General features: G+C 42.8%; 1 protein-coding gene across 5 annotated transcripts in view; it reads left to right on the top strand.

Annotated features, from left to right (window-relative positions):
* The window catches only part of shq1 (SHQ1, H/ACA ribonucleoprotein assembly factor), a 131405-nt gene extending 115011 nt beyond the window's left edge, over positions 1 to 16394 (top strand). For all 5 annotated transcript variants that reach the window (XM_073072392.1, XM_073072393.1, XM_073072390.1 and 2 more), the window contains one exon: positions 15503 to 16394. In XM_073072392.1, coding sequence (XP_072928493.1) covers positions 15503 to 16193 — 691 coding nt within the window. In that variant the 3' untranslated portion in view covers positions 16194 to 16394. The remainder of the gene's footprint in view (positions 1 to 15502) is intronic.
* The last annotated feature ends 5227 nt before the right edge of the window (positions 16395 to 21621 follow it).

Genomic DNA, 21621 nt, shown 5'->3' with positions numbered 1-21621 from the left:
AGAATCACTCTCAGATGCTATTTGTTTCTGCATCTGGAGTAGGAACGACCACTGTCTATTTAACATAGGTAGTCTTATCAGGTGGGTTCTGTTATAATTATGTTGGGTACAGTGAAAACCTTTGCTTTATATGATTTCTTGGGCTGATGTGTATCTGTCTTGACAGACGTAGCTACTGATGTAAAGATACGGTGCAATGTCTTCCTTCCCATACCTTGTTTCTTTGAAATGTTTTGGTGTGTTTTCATGCATGGAAAATTAAACAGAATACTATAGCATCTGGTTAAAAGGTTTTCCATAATCGGTAATCAAATTCTGGTCCAGAGAGTGTGGAGAGGTTTGGCAAAGATAGGTAAGCTGTATTTTGTATCAACTTCAGCCACAAAAAAGATTAACAGGCCAGAAATCTTGCCAATAATCACTATCAGGAGATTTGATGCAAGAGGGGATTTTCACAAAGTTGTTGGGATAGGAATGAAGCCTGAACTATCCAATCAGATGCAAACACTCACCATTGATTCATGAATGAGGAGTGGCATTTCCACTTTCTCATCTGTGAATCTGTCCCTCAGCCTCTTTTCTGGTGAAAGATCAGCAGACTGACATGACTCTGTTTCTCTCAATACAATTTCAGCTTGACCTGCTGAGTGTCTTCAGCATTTTCTTTGCTTATTACTATACCTCGGTATTGGGCAGTGCCTTCAGGAAATGAGGAAAGAAAGGTGTTCGGGGGGGTGGGGGGGGCGGATATTCCTCTGGCAATAAGAAGAGATTTTTATAGCCTTTTCTAGTAGAAGTTGAGTTCCCTTTCAGTCTGTATCTCATTTTCCATGGCCATGAATTATTTTGTCAGCTAGCTGCAGTCGGTTGGCTGTGCTCTGTGGATGTGTCGTGCCTTGCAGGTTACCAGGCTTGAACAAAGGAAATGAAACAGTTGCTGTGTGTTTTATAGCCGTGGTGACTGTTCAGGAAGTGGTGAAAAGTTGATTGATGGTGTGAACTGGAGCAGGGCTGCAAGAAACCAGATGTGGTAACTATTTATATCAATCTAATTGTGACATATCACGATCTTTTCTGTAAAATACTGCACTCTGCTCAAATGTATTTTCTATTATTTCCCGTTAGATAAAGCTGATGTATTGCCATAATTCACAACAGGTTGTTCTTCACTGTCCAGTTGCCCTGTAATAGCTGAAATATTTCAAGAAAAATCATTCAGATTGAGACCATTCCTTCTATTTGTCAGATATCACTTTTGTTATTTAGCTTTTGTTTTTATTTCAGAAACATTTCCTCCTTTTGATTATCCTTCTCATGTCAGGAGATTTTGATGGTCCAGTTCACGACCGTCTCTGCACCACACATGCCAGTTTCTCGAGACAATCTATCACAGAGTATGAAGGTTTCCTTCCCCTTTCAAACAACATCCCCTGTTTGTTTCTGGTGATCTGTGCTCCTCTGGCTGGCACCTTCACCTACATGTCTCTTCTAACATGTCTGGTGGCAAGTTTTAGTCATGACCTTGGAAGAACAAGATGCTACAACTGAGCAGAGACGACAATGATTCTGAGGTTAGCCACAAAGGGTAAATGTTCCCTTGCTCTCAAGAAATACCACACAGCTATTGCAGTAAAGAAGCTTTCTCCACTAGAATCAAGTGTGCTTGCCTTAATCCCAGAGTCTATCACAGCTGCAAAAAAATATTGTCTTGGTAATGTTATATAACATGAAGAGAAAAGGCCATAGATAACTCGTCTATTTGTTCAATGCACATATTAAAATAGTTTGCAATCAATTAGTTTTAAGTTAATCGCAGATAATAAGACCATAAAACATTAGAGCAGAATTGGACCATTGGCCTCTCAACCCCATTCTTGTCGTAACTTTTGTTGCCCTTACTAATCAAGAATGTATCGACCTCTGCTTTAAATATACCTAATTACCTGACTTCCATTGCTGTCTGTGGCAATGAATCGCACAGTTTCAACACACTCTGGCTAAAGAAATTGCTCCTTATCTCTGTTCTAAAGAGACATTTTGTATTCTAAGGCTCTGCCCTCAGGTCCTGGACTCTCCCACAACTGGAAATATCTTCACCACGTCCATTCTATCTAGGCCTTTCAATATTCAATAGGTTTCAATGAGATCCTCCCTCAATCTTCTAAACTCCAGTGAATACAGGCCAAGAACTCCTCACAGGTTAACCTTTCGTTAGCAGGATCATTCTCATGAGCCTCCTCTGGACCCTCTCTAGTTCCAGCAGATCTTTTTGTAGATACAGGGCCCAAAACTCCTCACAATTATCCAAATGTAGTCTGACCTCTAGACTTGACTCTAGTGGGAAAGCCTTCTTTATTTCATTACTTTGTGGTATTTCTTGAGAGCAAGGGAATACATTACAGTCTTGTTTCTATATTCTAGTCCTCTCGAAATGATGGTTAACTGACTCAATCTGCAGGTTAACCTTTAGGGAATTCTACCTATAACTCCCAAGCCCCTTTGCACCTCTTACTTCTGATTTTGCTTCTCATTTAGAATATGGTCTATACCTTTCTTCCTTCTACCAAAGTGCATGACCATACTCTTCCCTACAGTGTATTCCATCTGCTGTTTCTTTGCCTGTGCTGCTAATCTGTCCATGTCCTCATGCAGGCTCTGTGCTTCCTCAACATTACCTGCCACTGTAAACTTGCCTGCAAACTTGGCCACAAATCCTGTCATCCAGATCATTAACATATCATGTGAAAAGTAGTAGACCCAACCCTGACCCTTGCAGATCACCACTAGTCACAAGCCCCCCTTTCTTCCCACTATCTCCCTCCTGTCAGTCAGCTAATCTTCTGTCTATGCTAGTATCTTTCCTCTGATACCATGGGCTCTTATCTTGTATAGCAGCCTCATGTGCAGCACTCTTATCAAAGGCCTTCTGAAAGCCCAAGCAAACGACAGCCACCAACTCTCCTTTGTCTATCCTGCCTGTTACTTCCTTAAAGAATTCTGTTAGATTTGTCAGGCAAGATTTCCCCGTAAAGGAACCAAGCTGACTTTGGCCCATTTTATAATGTGCCTTTAAGTACCGCAGAACATAATCCTTAATAATGAACTTCAACTTTTTCCCAACCACTGGTTAGACTAACTGGCCTAAAATGTCCTATCTTTTGCCTCCTTCACTTCTTAAGAGTGACAGTTGCAATTTTCCAGTTCTCTGAAACCATTCCAGAATCTAGTAATTCTTGAAAGATCACTACTAATGCCTGCACAATCTCCTCAGCTATCTCCTTCAGAACCCTCGGGTGTATTCTCTCTGGTCCCAGTGACTTGTCTACCTTCAGACCTAGCTTCCCAAACACCTTCTCCTTAGTATTAACAACCCCACTCAATTCTATCCCCTGACACTTGAATTTGTGGCATACTGCCTGTGTCTTCCACAGTAAAGACTGACACAAAATTCTTATACAGTTTGTTCGCTTTTTTTTGTCCCCATTTCTACCTCCCTGTCATCATTTTCCAGAAGTCCAATATCCACTCTTGCCTCTCTTTTATACTATTGGCCAGCTTACCTTTGTATTTTCTCTTTTCTCTCACTATTGCTTTCTTAGTTCCCTTCTGTTCATTTTTATAGGCTCTACAATCCTCTAGTTTCCCACTATTTATTTTACTGTATTGCATACTCCCTCTTTTGCTTTTATGCTGTCTTTGACTTGTTTAGCTACAGCTGACGGCATCCTTCCTTTTAGAATACTACTACTACTACTACTACTTCTTCTTGGGCCTGAATCTTCTCAGTTATTCCCGGAAACTACAGCCATTGCTGTTCCACCATTATCCCTGTTTGTGGCTCCATCCAGTCAATTTCAACCAACTCCTCTCATGTGTCTCTACAGCTGCCTTCATCCTGCTGTAATACAGCTATATCCAATTTTAGCTTCTCCCTCTCAAACTGCAGGGTAGTTCAGTCTCCTTTACCTTAGGCTTACTAATGAAATCAGGTTTATTACAAAGTACCCAATGCATAATTGCATTGCCCCTAGTAGACTCAGCCACAAGCTGCTCTAAAGAGCCATCTCTTAGGCATTCTACAAATTCAGTCTCTTGGGATCCAGCACCAACCTGATTTTCCCAGTCTGCCTGCATGTTGAAAGCCCTTATGACCATTGCCTATTCAATACTCCATATCCTGGCTACTGTTCAGATGCCTGTACAGTCGGCCCTCTTTATCCGCGGGTTCAACCAACCGCGGATCGGAAAAACCCGGAAGTTCTCTCTCCAGCAATCGTTGTTCGAGCATGTACAGACATTTTTTTTGTTATTATTCCCTAAACAATACAGTATAACAACTATTTACATAGCATTTACATTGTATTAGGTGTTATAAATAATCTAGAGATGATTTAAAAGTACAGGCAGTCCCCGAGTTATGAACGAGTTCCTGAGTTCATCTTCAAGTCAGATTTGAAGTCGGAACAGGTACATCCGGTATTATTTAGCGTCAGTTAGACAAACGTTTGTCTTAGTATATAGTATATATTTTACCATTCTATGCATATAAAACACTTAAGAAACGTACGTATTTCAATAATTAAACCATTGCGTTGCTTAGTAATAATTATAGCTTTCATCGGGGCAGGGCCTTTCACATGCTCCATTAAAGTTGTTCCGATCGTTGACCAACTGTAGCCTAACGCTTTTCCAGTGACAGATGGTGTTTCACCTCTTTCCGATCGCTTTATTACTTCCACCTTGTTTTCAATCATGATCATGATTATTTTCGTGAACAGAAACACTGCGGATTCAGAGCTGCGCCGCCAGGTCCTAAAGACCACTACACTGAGACAGGTTAAATAGGGGACTTGAGCATCTGCGTTTTTTGGTATCCGCAGGGGGTCCTGGAACCAATCCCCCGTGGATAAGGAGGGCCAACTGTATATAACTCCCATCGAGGTCTACTACCCTAGCAGTTCCTTAATTCTACCCACAAGAATGCTACATCTTCTGATAGAAATTCACTCCTTTCTAAAGATTTTATTTCATTTTTTAGCAACAGAGCCACCCCACTCCATCTGCCCACCTGGCTGGCTTTCGATACAACATGTGTTGTTGTATGTTAAGCTCCCAGTTGTGATCTTCTTTCAGCCACAATTCAGTGATGTCCACAACATCATACCTGCCTATTCCTAACTCTGTTACAAGATCATCTACTTTAATCTGTATACTGTGTACATTCAAATGTAAAACCTTCACTCCTGTATTCATCACCTTTTCAATTTTGTCTCCTTGTTACCTGAAGTTAAATTTTTATCCCTTTTTTGTAAGTTTTTTAATTCTGGAGACTTCCATGACCTCTCCTGTTCTTTGCTTCCCTTTTTATTTTATCCTTAAAATTTTAAGCTGTTGAACCCCTACTATTTATTTAAAGTGCTATCCACAGCCCTAAGTTATGCAGTTTGCCAGGACACCAATCCCCTCTTGGTTCAGGTGGAGCCCATCCCACCAGAACAGCTTCATCCTTCCCCAATACTACTGCCAATGTCCCACAAACTAAAAACTTCTTCTCCCACACCAATCTTTGAACCATACATATAATCGCTCCTGTGCCAATTTGCGCGAGTCAGATACCAATGCAGAGATTATTTTCTTTTGGGTTCTACATTTTAATTTAACCTCTGACTGCTCAAATTTTCTCATTAGAACCTCATTCCTTGTTGTCCTTGCGTTGGTTGTAGCCACGTAGACCACGACAACTGGATCTTTCCCCTCCAACTCCCATTTCCTCTACAGTTCAGATGAGATTTCCTGAACCCGGACACCAGGCAGATAATTCAGCCTTCAGGACCCTCAATTCTTGCGATCAGAGAATTATCTGTGCTCCTGGCTATACTATCCCCAATTACAACTATATTTCTCTTCAATGGCTCCCTCAACCATGGTGCCAGAGTTTAGTTACTCATCCTTCCTGCAGGACCCTCTGTCATCCTCAGTCCTGTTGGGCAAGATCAAGGCTCTTGATCTGAGGCTCCTCCAGCACTACCTGCCTCATTCGCAGTCACACCCTCTTGTTCCTGCCATAGACAAATTTGAAGTACTTAATCTAATAGGTATGACGACCTGAAACATCATGTCCAGGTAACTCTTCCAACCACACCCTCCCAATGCATCACAATATTTGTTCAGATTTAGGTCATCAGCTTTGAGCCCGAGCCCCTTGAGCGAGCAGCCAACACTTGCTGTAAATGTGGTCATCAGAAACCATGTTATGTAGCTACAACATGTCTCCTGATGCTGCATCCCTATCTTATCTTCTTAGTTGTGGAGGTTATTTAACTTCTCTATGTTATCCTTGCATTGAAACCTTCAATAGCTTGAGTCAGTAGCGAAAAGTCCATTTGGGCTTTGAATTCCTTGTCTGTGCTCTAATCTTTTTGTATTTCGGATGCATAGGGCAGGGGGTTTCCAACCTGGGGTCTGTGGACCCATCAGTTAATGGCAGGGCTCCATGGCATATTTGAAAAGTTGGGAACCCCTAGCATAGAATTTAAGCCAAGAGATGCTGTTGAAAGTCACCATTCTTTGTGAGTTAACAATGATGCTTGTCAGGATTGAACTGTGCATGGTTGCTATGGTATTCATACTTAATTGGGCATCCAAATTAGTTAAAAATCTCCTACATGAACAGTGTTAAAACACGACTTCGAAGTACTAGCCCTTTTGTATGAATCTTCTTTTTCAAAATGTCTTCCCGTTTTGGGAAAAAATAAAGTTCTGTAGCAAAAAGCAGTGGTTAATTCATCACCACCAATGTGGGCATGAAAGACTGATCGAAACCAGAACTGAGCATTTCTTTCAGATCAGATTTTCTCTTTTGAAGACAATGAGACTTTGTTCAAGTACACTTGTATATGCAACGATCTCTCTGTAGCCCACACGTCCTCTCCCATCACTGCCCCAAAGAGAATCCAGTCTTTGTTTCCTGAATGAAATTCAGATCCATCCTGTAGATGTGGCTTCAGTGCCCTGTACTTTCAGTTTTGGGAACTGCCTTTCACCAGTGGTGTTGTCAAAGTATTTCTGAAATTATAAGTACAGTTCACTTCAAATGCATTTCCACCATCCACTTAAAACCAAAGGTCAGGATGTTAGTCAAGCTAGACCTTCCTTGTTTTCATGATCTGCTTGGATTGGCTTGTTCTCAAATTCAAGGTGGTTAATCAGATATCTGTCGCAAGCTGCAGAGCAGCCTTCCGGAAGACAAGAAAATTTGCATGGAAAGTGGTTGTGAGAGGCCAAAAAGGCTATACAACAAAAACAAAGCAATGAAAGAGTTAGGGAATGGATTTTACACTCTTGAATGGTTTGGTTAATATATAATGTACGCAAGTCTTTTGGGGGGGGGGGGTTGTCTCCAAAGATGATGTTTTAATGGCAAGGATTTATTTTACCCCCATACACAGAAAAAATGCCATAGATCTTTGCAAGCCCACTCTGCGGCAATTTTGGTAATATCATTGTCAATGAAAAGGTTCACTCTTGTGAACTGATACAGCACCCTGGAAAAGCACTGAAGTGCAGACCATTTAATAGTCTGTATTTTACCCTCTTCTTGGAGCAGCAATCCTTTACACCCCCTCGACAGACATCAATTTGTAAAAATCAAGGTCACTATTAGCATGATCATATTTATGTACATCAATTAAAGAAGCATAGAAATATTAATCCAACTTTTGCGTTTTGATTATTTTTTATATGGAGATTTTCTGCCTGAAAGCCAATTTCTAAAAATAGTTGAGGTATGAAGAGGTATGGAAACTATTCATCACGACTTTTGTGTCTGTGCACAACTACATCTCAATGAACTAAAAGCACACACACAGGAGATGGTTTCAACTGGTGCATTCGTATTGCAGTGCAAGAGAGAGCGAGAGAACAATATGCAGGTGTAGACAACAGATCAATATGTAGAGCTAAGGGGCGGGGGGATCAGTGCTTTAAAAGAAATAAATCTGTGCATTACACTTCCTTCCCTTTTAGATTAGTGAACCATAAAACTGTGTATGGACAAAACATTAAATTTCCCTTCCATAAACCCATATCCCGAATAAACGTGCTTTCACAATAACAGTCAATAACTAACTTTACAGTTTTTAAAGATTTAGGCTACGTCCACACTACGCCGGATAAATCCGTAACCGAAGCTTTTTCTCTTTGTTTTTACCCTCCGTCCACACTAAAACGGCGTTTTCGTCCCCCGAAACCAGAGCTTTTCAGAAATGCTTTCCAGAGTGTGTATTTTTGAGAACGGCAGATTGGCCAGAGCAGTGTGGACGGGGTAACCGGAGAAATTTCAAAAAAGGCTGTCAGACGGCAGCGCGCCATTTCATTGTTTTCTTGAATGCAACCTAACAATTTCAGAACAGACGGCGAGACTGAAGCCAGAAGAGTTAGAAATGTACTCACCAAATACTTTGACCCACAACTTACTGAATAAATGAGTATACAAACTTTGCCCTGTTTTCTGTCCTTGCTCATATGAAGGTGGTTTACCTATTTATGCAAGTACTTCTCTGACAATAGATGTATAACATCCTAATACAAGGTGACACTGATGCAGACATGTTTTATACATTTAACAAGGTACTTTATTAATGCAACAGAGTTAGTCAGTTTTTCAATGTTTGTCGTCAGCCGGGCCAATCTGTCTCTGAACTCCCTGTCGGTTGCCTCCATACACTCCAGTATTTGTTTTTTTTTCACTTTTAAGTTTTCTTGCGCGAGAGCCAACAGCTGTCCATTGTTTTAAGTTTTTCTGGTCTGTAACTACACAAACGCTCACTTTTATGGCAAGACTTGACACCAGACATGTCGCTTGTTTTCGGTAGATGTGTCCTGCGCATGCGCAGTCGGAGGAGATTCGCTGAAATCTTCGTTTCAGTGTGGATAGAGATATTTTTTAAAATGCATAGTGTGGACGCCTATGGTTTTTACGCGAAACCAGCGTTTTCAAAATGATCCGGTCTAGTGTGGACGTAGCCTTAGTCTTTTGGGTGGTGCTCTGTTTATTTCAGGATGGCGCCTCTGGACCTGTGGAGTAGCATCAGGTTTGGCAGGTGTCTTGTCAATGATAATGTTCTCATTGCGCTTCTGGTTTTAACTGGTGTATTCACATTGTGATGCGAGCAAGAGAACAATGTGGATATGTAGACAACAGATCAATACATAGTGCTAAGGGGGGATGTCATTGCTCTAAAAGAAATAGAGCTGTACATTACAACTACTATTATGGCAAACATTCCCACTTGCTTACAATCCATTAATATTTTTAATATTGCTTTCAGCTAACTGCTGTGAGATTTATATATTCATTTGTCTAATATAGTGAAAGTTATTTCAAAATACATTCAGCCCTCCTTATCCGCGAGTTCCACATCTGCGAATTCAACCAACCGCGAATCGAGAAAACCCGGAAGTGCTCTTCCAGCACTTGTTGTTCGAGCATGTACAGACTTCTTTTCTTGTCGTTATTCCCTAAACAATGCAGTATTACAACTATTTTACATAGCATATACATTGTATTAGGTATTATAAGTAATCTAGGGATGACTTAAAGTATACGAGAGGATGTGTGTGGGTTATCATGGATCGGGATCGAAAAAAATCAGAAGTTCTCTTACTAAGTAAGTCAGAACAGGTACATCCAGTATTATTTAGCGTCAGTTAGTCGAACGTTTGTCTTTGTATATAGTATATATTTTACCTTTCTATGCATATAAAACACTAAGAACGTATGTTTCAGCACCAGGCTCGGGAGCCAGTGATAGACTGCTTTCGAGTGCACTCTCCATCCATGCCGGGTTGATGTGGAGGATCAAAAACTCAAAACCCCAAAACCCAATAATTAAACCACTGTGTTGCTTAGTAATAATTGTAGCTTTCAGCGGGGCAGGACCTTTCTCACTTTATCCTTTAAAATTGTTCCAATCGTTGACCGACGTAGGCTAGCGCTTTTACAATGACCGATGGCATTTCACCTTTTTCCGATTGCTTTATTATTTCCACTTTATTTTCAATCGTGATTATTTTCATGAATAGAAACACTGCGGATTCAGAGCTCTGCCGCCGGGTCCCAAGGTCCACTGCACTGAGACAGGTTAAATAAGGTCTGGGGTTCCGCTGGGTCATAAGGTCCACTGCTTGAGACAGGTAGACTAAGGGACTTGAGCATCCGCATTTTTTGGTATCCGCGAGGGGTCCCAGAACCAATTCCTCGCGGATAAGGAGGGCCGACTGTATGTAATTCAAATATGATGTACCATCAAGTTTACCTGAATAAGTCTTGTATAAAAGGTTGCCCAAATATTTGGGCAATATTATTGGAAGTTGATTGTGAAAGTAATATGGTACTTGACACCCACATTTTTTAGTCATGTGTGGGCATATAAGGAATCCAGGAATAAAACTTGTAATATCTCTGAAGTTTTTACAACTGTACATGTGTTTTCATCCTGAACTGTTCAAAAGTATGACTGTAATTGATACAAGACTGAAAACCGCGTTTCTGCCAACTTGCGATACTCTAGGGATAAAGTTCTAATTCAGGAGATACCTGAACTGCAAGATTTTGAGGCACCTTTACAAGGAGTGTACTAGATGGCTAGTGAATTCAAAACCTTGAGACTTCTTATCTTTTTTTACAAAGGTTGTCAGCTCTCAGAGTTATGCTCATCTCTCCTATAATTCTCATTTATCTTAATTTAGCTATAGTTGATTTCACCAATCAATTAACACCTCCTCGCTTCATCACAAAGGCTTTGTCCCAGCTTCAGCCCACCTTCTCTTTTGAGTGCACTTCAAGTCTTTTCCCCAATACAGTCGGCCCTCCTTATCCGCGGGGGATTGGTTCTGGGACCCCCCACGGATACCAAAATTTGCGGATGCTCAAGTCCCTTATTTAACATGTATCAGTGCGATGGTCTTTAGGATCCAGCAGAACTCCAGACTTTATTTAACATGTCTCCATGAGGTGGACATTAGGACCTGGCGGCGCAGCTCTAAATTCGCAGTGTTTCTATTCACGAAAATAATCACGATCACGATTGAAAATAAGGTGGAAGTAATAAAGCGATCGGAAAGAGGTGAAACGCCATCGGTCATTGGAAAAGCGTTAGGCTACAGTTGATCAACGATTGGAACAATTTTAATGGAGCATGTGAAAGGCCCTGCCCCGATGAAAGCTACAATTATTACTAAATAACGCAGTGGTGAAATTATTGAAATACGTATGTTTCTTAAGTGTTTTATATGCATAGAAAGGTAAAATATTTACTATATACTAAGAAAAAAGTTTGACTAACTGACGCTAAATAATACCAGATGTACCTGTTCCGACCTCAAATCTGACTTAAAGGTGGACTCAGGAATGGAACTCATTCATAACCCGGTGACTGCCTGTACTTTTAAATCATCTCTAGATTACTTATAATACCTAATACAATGTAAATGCTATGTAAAATAGTTGTTATACTGTATTGTTTAGGGAATAATGACAAGAAAAAAAATGTCTGTACATGCTCGAACAATGATTGCTGGAGAGAGAACGTCCGGGTTTTCCCGATCCTTTCTATGCATATAAAACACTTAAGAACGTATGTTTCAGCGGTTGGTGGAATCCGCAGATAAGGAGAGCCGACTCTATTTGTACATATGGGTGTAGCCATGGGCACCCTTATGGGTCCCAGTTATGCCTGCCTTTTTGTTGGCTTTGTGGAACAGTCCATGTTCCAAGTCTATACCAGTATCCAGCCCCCTCTTTTCCTTCGCTACATCGACGACTGCATTGGCGCTGCCTCCTGCACGCATGCTGAGCTCGTCGACTTCATTAACTTTGCCTCCAACTTTCACCCTGCCCTCAAATTTACCTGGTCCATTTCTGACACCTCCCTCCCCTTTCTTGATCTTTCTGTCTCCATCTCTGGAGATGGCCTATCTACTATAAGCCTACAGACTCTCACAGCTACCTGGACTATTCCTCTTCCCACCCTGTCTCTTGCAAAAATGCTATCCCCTTCTTACAATTCCTCCGTTTCCGCCACATCTGCTCTCAGGATGAGGCTTTTCATTTCAGGACGAAGGAGATGTCTTCCTTTTTTAAACAAAGGGACTTCCCTTCGTCCACCATCAACTCTGCTCTCAAACGCATCTCTCCCATTTCCCGCACATCTGCCCTCACCCCATCCACCCGCCACCCCACTCGGGATAGGGTTCCCCTTGTCCTCACCTACCACCCCACCAGCCTCCAGGTCCAATGTATAATTCTCCGTAACTTCCGCCACCTCCAACGGGATCCCACTACCAAACACATTTTTCCCTCCCCCCCCCCCTGCTTTTCGCAGGGATCGCTCCCTACACGACTCCCTTGTCCACTCATCCCCCCCATCCCTTCCCACCGATCTCCCTCCTGGCACTTATCCTTGTAAACGGAACAAGTGCTACACCTGCCCTTACACTTCCTCCCTCACCACCATTCAGGACCCCAGACAGTCCTTCCAGGTGAGGCGACACTTCACCTGTGAGTCGGCTGGTGTGGTATACTGCATCCGGTGCTCCCAGTGTGGCCTTCTATATATTGGTGAGACCCAACGCAGACTGGGAGACCATTTTGCTGAACACCTACGCTCGGTCTGCCAGAAAAAGCAGGATCTCCCAGTGGCCACACATTTTAATTCCACGTCCCATTCCCATTCTGATATGTCTATCCATGGCCGCCTCTATTGTCAAAATGAATCCAAACTCAGGTTGGAGGAACAACACCTTATATACCGGCTGGGTAGCCTCCAACCTGATGGAATGAACATTGACTACTCTAACTTCTGTTAATGCCCCTCCTCCCCTTCTTACCCCATCCCTGACTTATTTAGTTGTTTGCCTGTTCTCTATCTCCTTCTGGTGCTCCCCCCCCCCCTTTCTTTCTCCTGAGGCCTCCCGTCCCATGATCCTTTCCCTTCTCCAGCTCTGTATCACTTTTGCCAATCACCTTTCCAGCTCTTAGCTTCATCCCACCCCCTCCGGTCTTCTCCTATCATTTCGCATTTCCCCCTCCCCCCCACTACCTTCAAATCTCTTACTATCTTTCCTTTCGGTTAGTCCTGACGAAGGGTCTTGGCCCGAAACGTCGACAGTGCTTCTCCCTATAGATGCTGCCTAGCCTGCTGTGTTCCACCATCATTTTGTGTGTGTTGTTGTTTGAATTTCCAGCATCTGCAGATTTCCTCGTGTGTGCCGACTGTATGTACAGGTTTATACACCATGGAAACAAGTTCTTCGGCCCACCAAGTCACAGCAAGCATGAGCACTTATTTACAATAAAGCTGCTGTAATCCCTTTTTATTCTCCTCACTGTACAACAGCTTCTCCCAGATTCTAACATCTACCGACACACAAGGGCTAGTTTATAGATCATAAGATATAGGAGCTGAATTAGGCCATTTTGGCCCATCAAGTCTGCTCTGCCATTCATCACGGTTGATCCAGTTTCTCTTTCAGCCCCAGTCTCTTGCCTTCTCCATGTATCCCTTCATGCCCTGATCAATCAAGAATCTCTCGAGCTCTGCCTTAAATATGCATGAAGTCTTGGCCTCCACAGCTGCTTGTGGCAAAGAATCCCACGGGTCACCACTCTCTGGCTAAATAAACTCCTCCTCATCTCAATTCTAAAACAACACCCATATGTCCTCTGGTCTTAACTCTCCCACCATAGGAAACATCCTCCCGGCATCCACTCTATCAAGGCCTTTAACCATTCAATAGGTTTCAATGAGGTGTTAACCTACCAGCATTCATATCTTTGGAATAGAGGGGGAAATTGGAGCAGTCAGGGGAGAAATCACACGATTGCAGACAGAACATGCAAATTCTACACAGCTAGACCTGAGGTCAGGATTGAACTTGGGTCACTGAAGTTGTGAGGCAGCAGCTCTGCTGACTACCACTGTGCCACCTCAGTTCTCCCTTCAGCCCCACAGTCTGGATTAAAACTATGTGATATTCCATATAACTTTATAATGTGTACCAGATTCCTTCTAACCCCACCCTCAATGTGTTCACTATTTCCCTTCAAATCCTCTCTCTCTCTCTCTCCCCCTCCCCTCTCTCCTCCTCCCTCTCTCCCTCCCCTCCCCCTCCCCCTCCCTCTCCCTCCCCCTCCCTCCCTCTCTCTCCCTCCCTCCCTCCCTCTCTCTCTCCCTCCCTCTCTCTCTCTCTCTCTCTCTCTCCCTCTCTGCAAGGAGAAGTGAGTTTTCTAAGATCTGGCAGCTCTCCCAGACTTTACTAATGAGGAATCTGGAATTCACTGCCTGAGGGGTTAATGGAGACTGAGGCGCCCACAACATTAAACTAGTCTCTAAATAAGAGCTTGAACTGACTAAGCACAGAAAGCTGTGGACAAGGTGCTGATAAATGGGATTTGTGTGGAAAAGTAATTGATGATCAGGAGGAACATGGTGGAATAAAGGGCCTATGTCTATGTGACTGTGAACACTGGATGGACTGCTGACTCTCCGCTGGAGTTTAAGGAGTGGAGGTTGCAGGTGCTGGGATCTGACACACAGAAAATAGGAACTCAGTATGCCAGGCAGCATCTGTGCAGAGAAGCGAGCAGTTGGCATTTCAGGTTGAGGCTTCTGATCTCAGTAAAAGAGAAGTGGGAAGACAGCCAGCAAGGAAGTGACGTGAAAGTCGCAGGAACAGCTCGGAGGCAATAGGTGGATCCAGGTGACTGGTGTGTGATTAGCAGGTCATTTAAAAACTGTCTGTCTGAAATGACCTGAAGCCACACTTGCAATCCCAGACAGAATTCCTCGCTATTCTTTGATCTGTAAGCATTTTTGACTGTACTTAAAAGGTGCGATGGTTTGCATATGTCCAGAAGACACTGAAAAGTGAATGAAGGGTCTCGGCTTAAAATGTCAACTGTTTATTCCTCTCTATAGATACTCCCTGACCTACTGAGTTCCTCTAACATTTTGTGTATGTTACTCTGCAAAATAGCACCAGGTTACACTGTAATTCACAGTTGGCAATGTCACTGGCAGAGCAATGTTAATGAGCTATCCACGCTACCCTCGGGTGGATGTGTGATCATACAAGTCAAGTAACTGTGAGATAATGAGATTTAAGGTTAGATCTCAATATCACGTTGACGTATCAGTAGTTTATGCATTGTTGACTTTAAGCAAGAATCTTGTTATCATATTATAAGTTTACATATTTAAAGAAGTTAGAAATTGCTCTGAAGTGGTTAAGTGCAAACTTGAGGATTCTTTGCATAGTTTTAATGTTGGCTCAGAGAAATTGTATTTAAATTAAATTAATTCGGAATGATACTCATTGCTCAGTTTTGATTATCCATTGTTCTCTACTTTGTGGTTGATGAAATTTAGATATTATAAGATTTTAATAATGTACAATTGATAATAAATATTCTGGTTGAAAATGTGTATTGTTTTCTCCATAGGTCAAAGAAGCTTGCTTTGTTGGCTAAGTCGCTACAAAATGTAAAAGTCACGAAGAGTGATTTGGGCTTTGAACTAAGGGAACTGGAGGAAGCAGCATTATTAGTTCAACAGGAAGAGAATAAGATCAAACAAGGGAAGACTGACCCCCAACTAATTCAGTCAGAGAGTGAGACAGAGGACGATGAGGAATCAACCAGCTCCTCCTCGGATACAGGAGAATCTGATCTCTGTGAAAGTGATTCGTCTAACCAGAGCAGTTCTGAAGGAACAGGGAGAAATGGATTGCTTCTCGGAAAAGAGGCTGACTATGTAACTGATATGGAAGTTAAGGAGCCTTTGATCAAATTGAGTTGTGGCAAAGAAGCTGTACACATGGCGGACGCGCAGTATCCAGACAAATGTGCTTTGAGGGAAGATCCCACTGCTAAATCACCCCCAAGAAGATTGATAGAAGAACTTGCAGATCAGTTGCAGTCAGTGGGGCTTTCGGAGCACTGTGAAAAATCTGCTATTGAGAATTCTAATGCTTCAGAGCACAAGCAAACAAGCCAGCCTGTTCAGAGTTTGGCACAGTACCAGCATTCACAGACGACCTCACAGCAGACTTTCTTAGAGGTGTCTCCTGAGAGGAATTGCCTGCTGCTCGTTGCAGGTCCTGATAATACAGAGGATTTTACAAACCTGGCATGAGTCCAGGTTGCATGCTAGAGAAAAAAATAAACTGATTTACATGTGTAAGCGTCTGATGTTAGTTAATGTACTTGCTAAATCACTTCAGAACAGCAGAATATGCAGCTAAAGCGTTGAGATTTTCTCATATATTACTAGATTTATCTGTACATGAGTATCTTATTCTAGTATTAAAACAAAACTTGTAATTGCTGTCTCCAACGTGTTGTGTGTTGTGATGACAAATCATTGCACTGTTAAGTTTAACTCTTGTTATTTAACTTGCTAGACTGATATGGGTGGGACCATTTGTATTTAATTCTAACCTATTAGTTTTACTAGCCGCATTAAATAACGGTAGCATGCCGAAAAATTAATGAGCAGTGGTAGGGAGTGACAGAATGTAGTTTTGCATCTTGGCATCCCCGTGGGCCTGCACCACTTGTCCCTTGAGGGATGTGTCTCGTAAATGGATCGTCTGCTTCTTTTCGCTGTAATGTGAGGAAAGGAGAACTTAAAGGGAAGCAGAAATAATTAATAAGTTGTGGGATGAGAAAAATGGTAGGTGTAATCAAATGGTAGGTGGAATTGCAAAGCGCTGAATCCACTTGTGCTAATAGTGTCAATCAAATGTGGGCGTTGAAAAGGATGAAATACTTATTAAAGCTCAAGTCAGAGAAGACTTTGACCTGGAAAGCTCTAATTGAAGAGGATGGAAGAGAGCTGACAGGTTGAACTGGAGCCCTTTGAATTCAACTGAATTTTAATAATTGAAACTGCATTGTGGATAAAAATCTGAACTTCTAACTGACAGGGAAATAAATTACACAGAAAGTCTTTGTCCTTTCAATGCTGCAGGATTGAAAATTGATCTTTTCCAGAGGGTTGCAACAAAGTGTATTTTTTGTGTGTGGGTAAGCCATGCTGGGTGTGAAATTTGACTGAGCACGAAGCTTGCTTCCACATCTTACCCACGCATGTTCTTTGCAGGAAATGGTGCAGCGTCAGATCTTGTGCCACACTTCTTCAGAGCGCTGCCAGGAACAATTGGGTTAAATCAGATCAGTTGCTGGTTTCTTTCAGGAGAGTCGAGTTGTCGTAGCTTTTAAGAGGCCACACACACCAGCTTCTGCAGGATGCTTCAAAATAATCAGACTGAACGCTGACCTCTGTTGACCGTGGACTATTTGGAGCAGTTACTCTGGCCCCTCCACAGTTAAAACTTGGTTCGACTGAGTGATCCTGCAATGGTCCAAGTAGACGTGAGGCATGAGCAGGAGCTCGGGTTGGGTATGGCCAGGGGACTTGAGAGAAGGCAGAGCCACGGATGTTCTTAAGAAGCAGGATGGCAAAAGAAATGCTGACACCCTGTATTAATCTTCTGCTGTCTCCTGAGTCCCGGGAGACGACCGACTGCATCGCTGCTGTAACTCAGATTACAAAGCTGCTGCAGACATCTCCAGAGCCCAAGACAACACTTGTAACCAAGTCCTGCAGTCCAGCCGCCCTGGCTGTATCTTCACGGTTTTATGCCCCCTGCTCAGATAACCTGTTGCTGGTAAAGAGCAACACACACAAAGTGCTGGAGGAACTCAGCAGACCAGGCAGCATCTATGGAAAAGAGTGAATAGTCAACATTTCGGGCTGAAACCCAGCATCAGAACTGGAAAAAGAGATGAGAAGTCAGAGTAAGAAGGCGGGCGGAGGGGAGGAAGGTGAAGAGTGTACAGGGATTGTACACTGGTATTGCTCTATTCCTGAAGCAAAGCAACCTGCACTGGCAAGGTAGCTTGCTCCCCCTTTAGTTTGTTCCTGGTGTTCCTGTGGGGGGGTGGTGGTGTTGGTGCGAAGGGGTATGGCAAAAAGGAAGTATGAAATGAAAATTAAAGCCCCGTCTTCTGTAGCGGGGTGGTGTTCACCTCTATGTTTTGCAGCTGAAGATTGCATGAGTGTAGATGCAAATGTTTGGCATCTTGTCTTTGCATAGCTGGTGACTCATGAAGTATCTGCTGGCCTTGTGCCAGTGTTCTTTGTGAGCCACTTGCTTTGTGGCTGGCTCTTTTCTAGTTCCTCCTCTTCTATGGTGCTGTATGGGCTCCTTGCCATACCCTCTTCCATCTTCTCCCCCCACCCACCTCACAGAGGCAAAGGGCCTCCCTCTTCCCCTCCGCTTCATCCAGAAGCTGTGCAATGAGAAACAGAAGTGCAAGCTCCACCCCCTCATCTGTCTCTTTGATGCCAGAATGCTCAGGATGCAGTGATTGCTACAAGGCTGTGGCTTGCTGCCGAGTGCTCTTTACACACCGGTCGGTGCCCAGGCATCAAAGTGCACCGTAAGATTATCTACAGCTGCACTGAACTCATTGTCGTCAGGACCCACAGTACCTGACATCTATGGTAACGTTAGATAAGCCCTGTGTTTTTATAGATTGTGATCTTGGACCACAGCGTAACCTACACTGAGCCGAATTACTGCTCCATGTCAGAATTGAAAGGATTGCTGAGCAAATAGAGTCAAAACAGAACCATTTGGAAAGGCCTGGTATGCACCATAACTATCCAGCGATCATGCAAGCTGCAGAAGCACTGGACTGTATTAGGAAACCATTTTGCCATCTGCCCTCACGTGTGGCTGCTGTTCAGATGTTTCGCTGGAGCTTGCATAAAGTGCCTCGAGGCAGAACAGCTAAAAGATGGGAATTGCACCCTTGGCTTTTCTCTTCCTCTTACCTCACCGTGATCTTGGTTTTATTTGGAGGCAACGAACCCGTAGAGAAAGCAACTGGTCATTGGCAGGCAGAGGGTGGTTAAGAGACTGCTTCCAGTCGTTGTACTGGACCATGTTCAAGGACTAATCAATAGAGCTGAGTGAATATGTTGTGGTTGTCATGGACAAGTGTGTCCCCACAGAAATATTCAGTCTTCTCCAGCCAGAAGCCCTGGATAAACCAAGAGGTTCACAACCTGCTGAGGCCTACATCGGCAACGTTTAGGACGGATGGCCCAGAAAGGAAGAAGAGGACCGTGTATGACGTCTTGAAAACCATCTCATGTGCAAATTGCTTGGCTTTAACATATCAGAGAATCTGTCCTGGGACCAGAACATAAATATCATCGGAAAGAAGGCATGGAATAAAAGTATCTTGATTCTTAAAAGTTTTGGTATATCACCAAAAATCTTTGACAAACTTCCAAACATGCACAGTGGAGAGTATCCTAGCAAGTTGCATCATGGCCTGGTACAGAAACACCAATGCCCTGGACTAAAAAAGGCTGTGGAAAGTGGTATTATTTTTATTTGCATTTTGTCTTTTTGCACATTGGTTGTGATACAGCCTCTGTTTATCTATAGTTTTAGTAAATTTTTTGTATTTCCCCTATAAATGCCTGAAAGAAAATGAATGTCAAAGTAGTATATGGTAACATGCATACTTGGATAGTAAGTTTATTTTGAACTTTGAACTGGTACACCAGGTAAGATGAAATCCTGTGAAGTTTGTAGATTGTGATTGAAATTTGAGCTATTTCAGGACAGATAGAAAGCCATTTACTTAGAACTAATGCTGTAGGGTTTATTCAAGCCTCTGAGGACCGATTCCTACATACAAGTACATATTCAAACCAAACATATTCTCATCTCTAATCCTTAGGGAAAGGCTGTCTGAGCTCCCAGTGGTCTCGAAGTGTGCACGTGTAGATTCTTGCCACTAGATGTCAGGATTGGTGTCTTGAAAAGTATGTCGGACACAACCAGTGTTCATATACGGTATTTGTCATTCCTGGCTTGTATCCAGCCACTGCCTCCACTAACATTTTCACTCCCAACTGGTCACTGGTTCAATTTTCATTCAAAGCCCTGCTGGAAAATCCATATTTGTGGCAAAAGCTTGGAATATAACCAACAAACCTAGGGTTTAATAATGCTGCAATAATTGAAAGTTTTAAAACTACAAATGCTTGAAATCAAAAGTAGAAGCAGAAAATCCTGGAAGCAGTTAGAAAGTTGGCAGCATCCATGCAAGGAGAAGAAAAATTGACATGTATGATTATGCTGTCGACATTTTGGGCAGAGACCCTTCTTCAGGAACTCTCTTCCTTTCCAGTCCTGAAGAAGGGTCTCAGCCTGAAAAGGTGACGGTTTACTCTTTTCCACAGATGCTGCCTGGCCTGCTGAGTTCCTCCAGCATTTTGTGTGCATTGCTTTGTATCTCCAGCATTTGCAGATTTTCTGGGGTTTTTTTTAAAGAAATAACATGTCTGGATTTCTTATTCAGAACTCAGGGGAAGTACCTTGACCTGAAATGTTAATTATTCCTCATGCTGCAGATTCTGTCTGATCTGATGAGTATTTCCAGCAGTTTTTTTTAATTTAATGGCGCTACCATTCAGCATATGCAGGGTGGTTCTAAAATATTTGATCTTGATGGAAATATTCTGGATTTGCACAGCCAGTGGTGATAATCAATCACATATTTATACAGTATTTTTAACTTCTCAAGTATTTCTCCAGAAGCATTGTCTAACAAAATGTCAGAGTAAATATCCCAGCGATAGGTTAAAGATGCTTTCTTGCTCCCACCTATCAACTCCACACTGCGTGGAACACTATTTGCATTAACCCCACACTGATCCCGTGTATTCTCTCCGCACTCCCATCATCTATCCCCACACAGTAAGAGGGTTTGCAGCAGTGAATCACCTACCTATCTGCAATGCTGTGGGATGTGGGGCAGAACTGGAGCGCCCCAGAGAAACCCACATGGTCACAGGGAGTCCATGGAAACTGGACCCAGAGAACACAGCAGGCAGAATCAAGCCAGGCTACTGAAGCTGTGTGGCAGGAATGCTACATAGCCATCAAGGAAATGCCAGAGATTATGTGCCAAATGAAGGCATTAAGTCACTAACAAGCAAATTGTATTCAAGGATGATGTAGAAGTGGAGGAGTAAAGGAGGATTGGAGTTTGAAAGTGACAAAGTTGGAAACAAATGCAAGAGTTTTGAAATTATGGCACGGCTCAGCTGGGAGTCAGAAATACCGTGTTCAAGCTGAGTCTGCAGTGGAAAAAAAACACAGGAAATGCTGAATTCATGCCAAACCAATGTGAGGGTTTACTGGGGAGTCTCTCCCTCATGGTCCATGTGTCTGAAAGGCAGCTGAGTGGTCCAAACCCTATCTGGGTAAGAGGAGGTACAAAGGTTTGAAACAATGGTGTGGCTCTGCTTGGACCAGTGCAGGTTAACGAATGCAAAAACCTATTGTAAGATAGATGCTGGTCTGAACTGGGATGTGAACGGTGAGCTTCCGTTTTATCTCAATCAGCCTGTAGTGTTGGTGCCTCTCTTTGAATCCGCTATCTTGGACTCAAGACTCACCCCTAAGAGTTGAGCACCACTGCTGCACCTCTCCACCTTTTGGGGATAAATGTGACACTGAGACCCCATGTAA

This window comes from Hemitrygon akajei, chromosome 19 (assembly GCF_048418815.1).
Source record: "Hemitrygon akajei chromosome 19, sHemAka1.3, whole genome shotgun sequence".
Classification (NCBI taxonomy): domain Eukaryota; kingdom Metazoa; phylum Chordata; class Chondrichthyes; order Myliobatiformes; family Dasyatidae; genus Hemitrygon; species Hemitrygon akajei.
The sequence above is the reverse complement of the archived record's forward strand: the minus strand, read 5'-3'. Positions and strand labels throughout refer to the sequence as shown.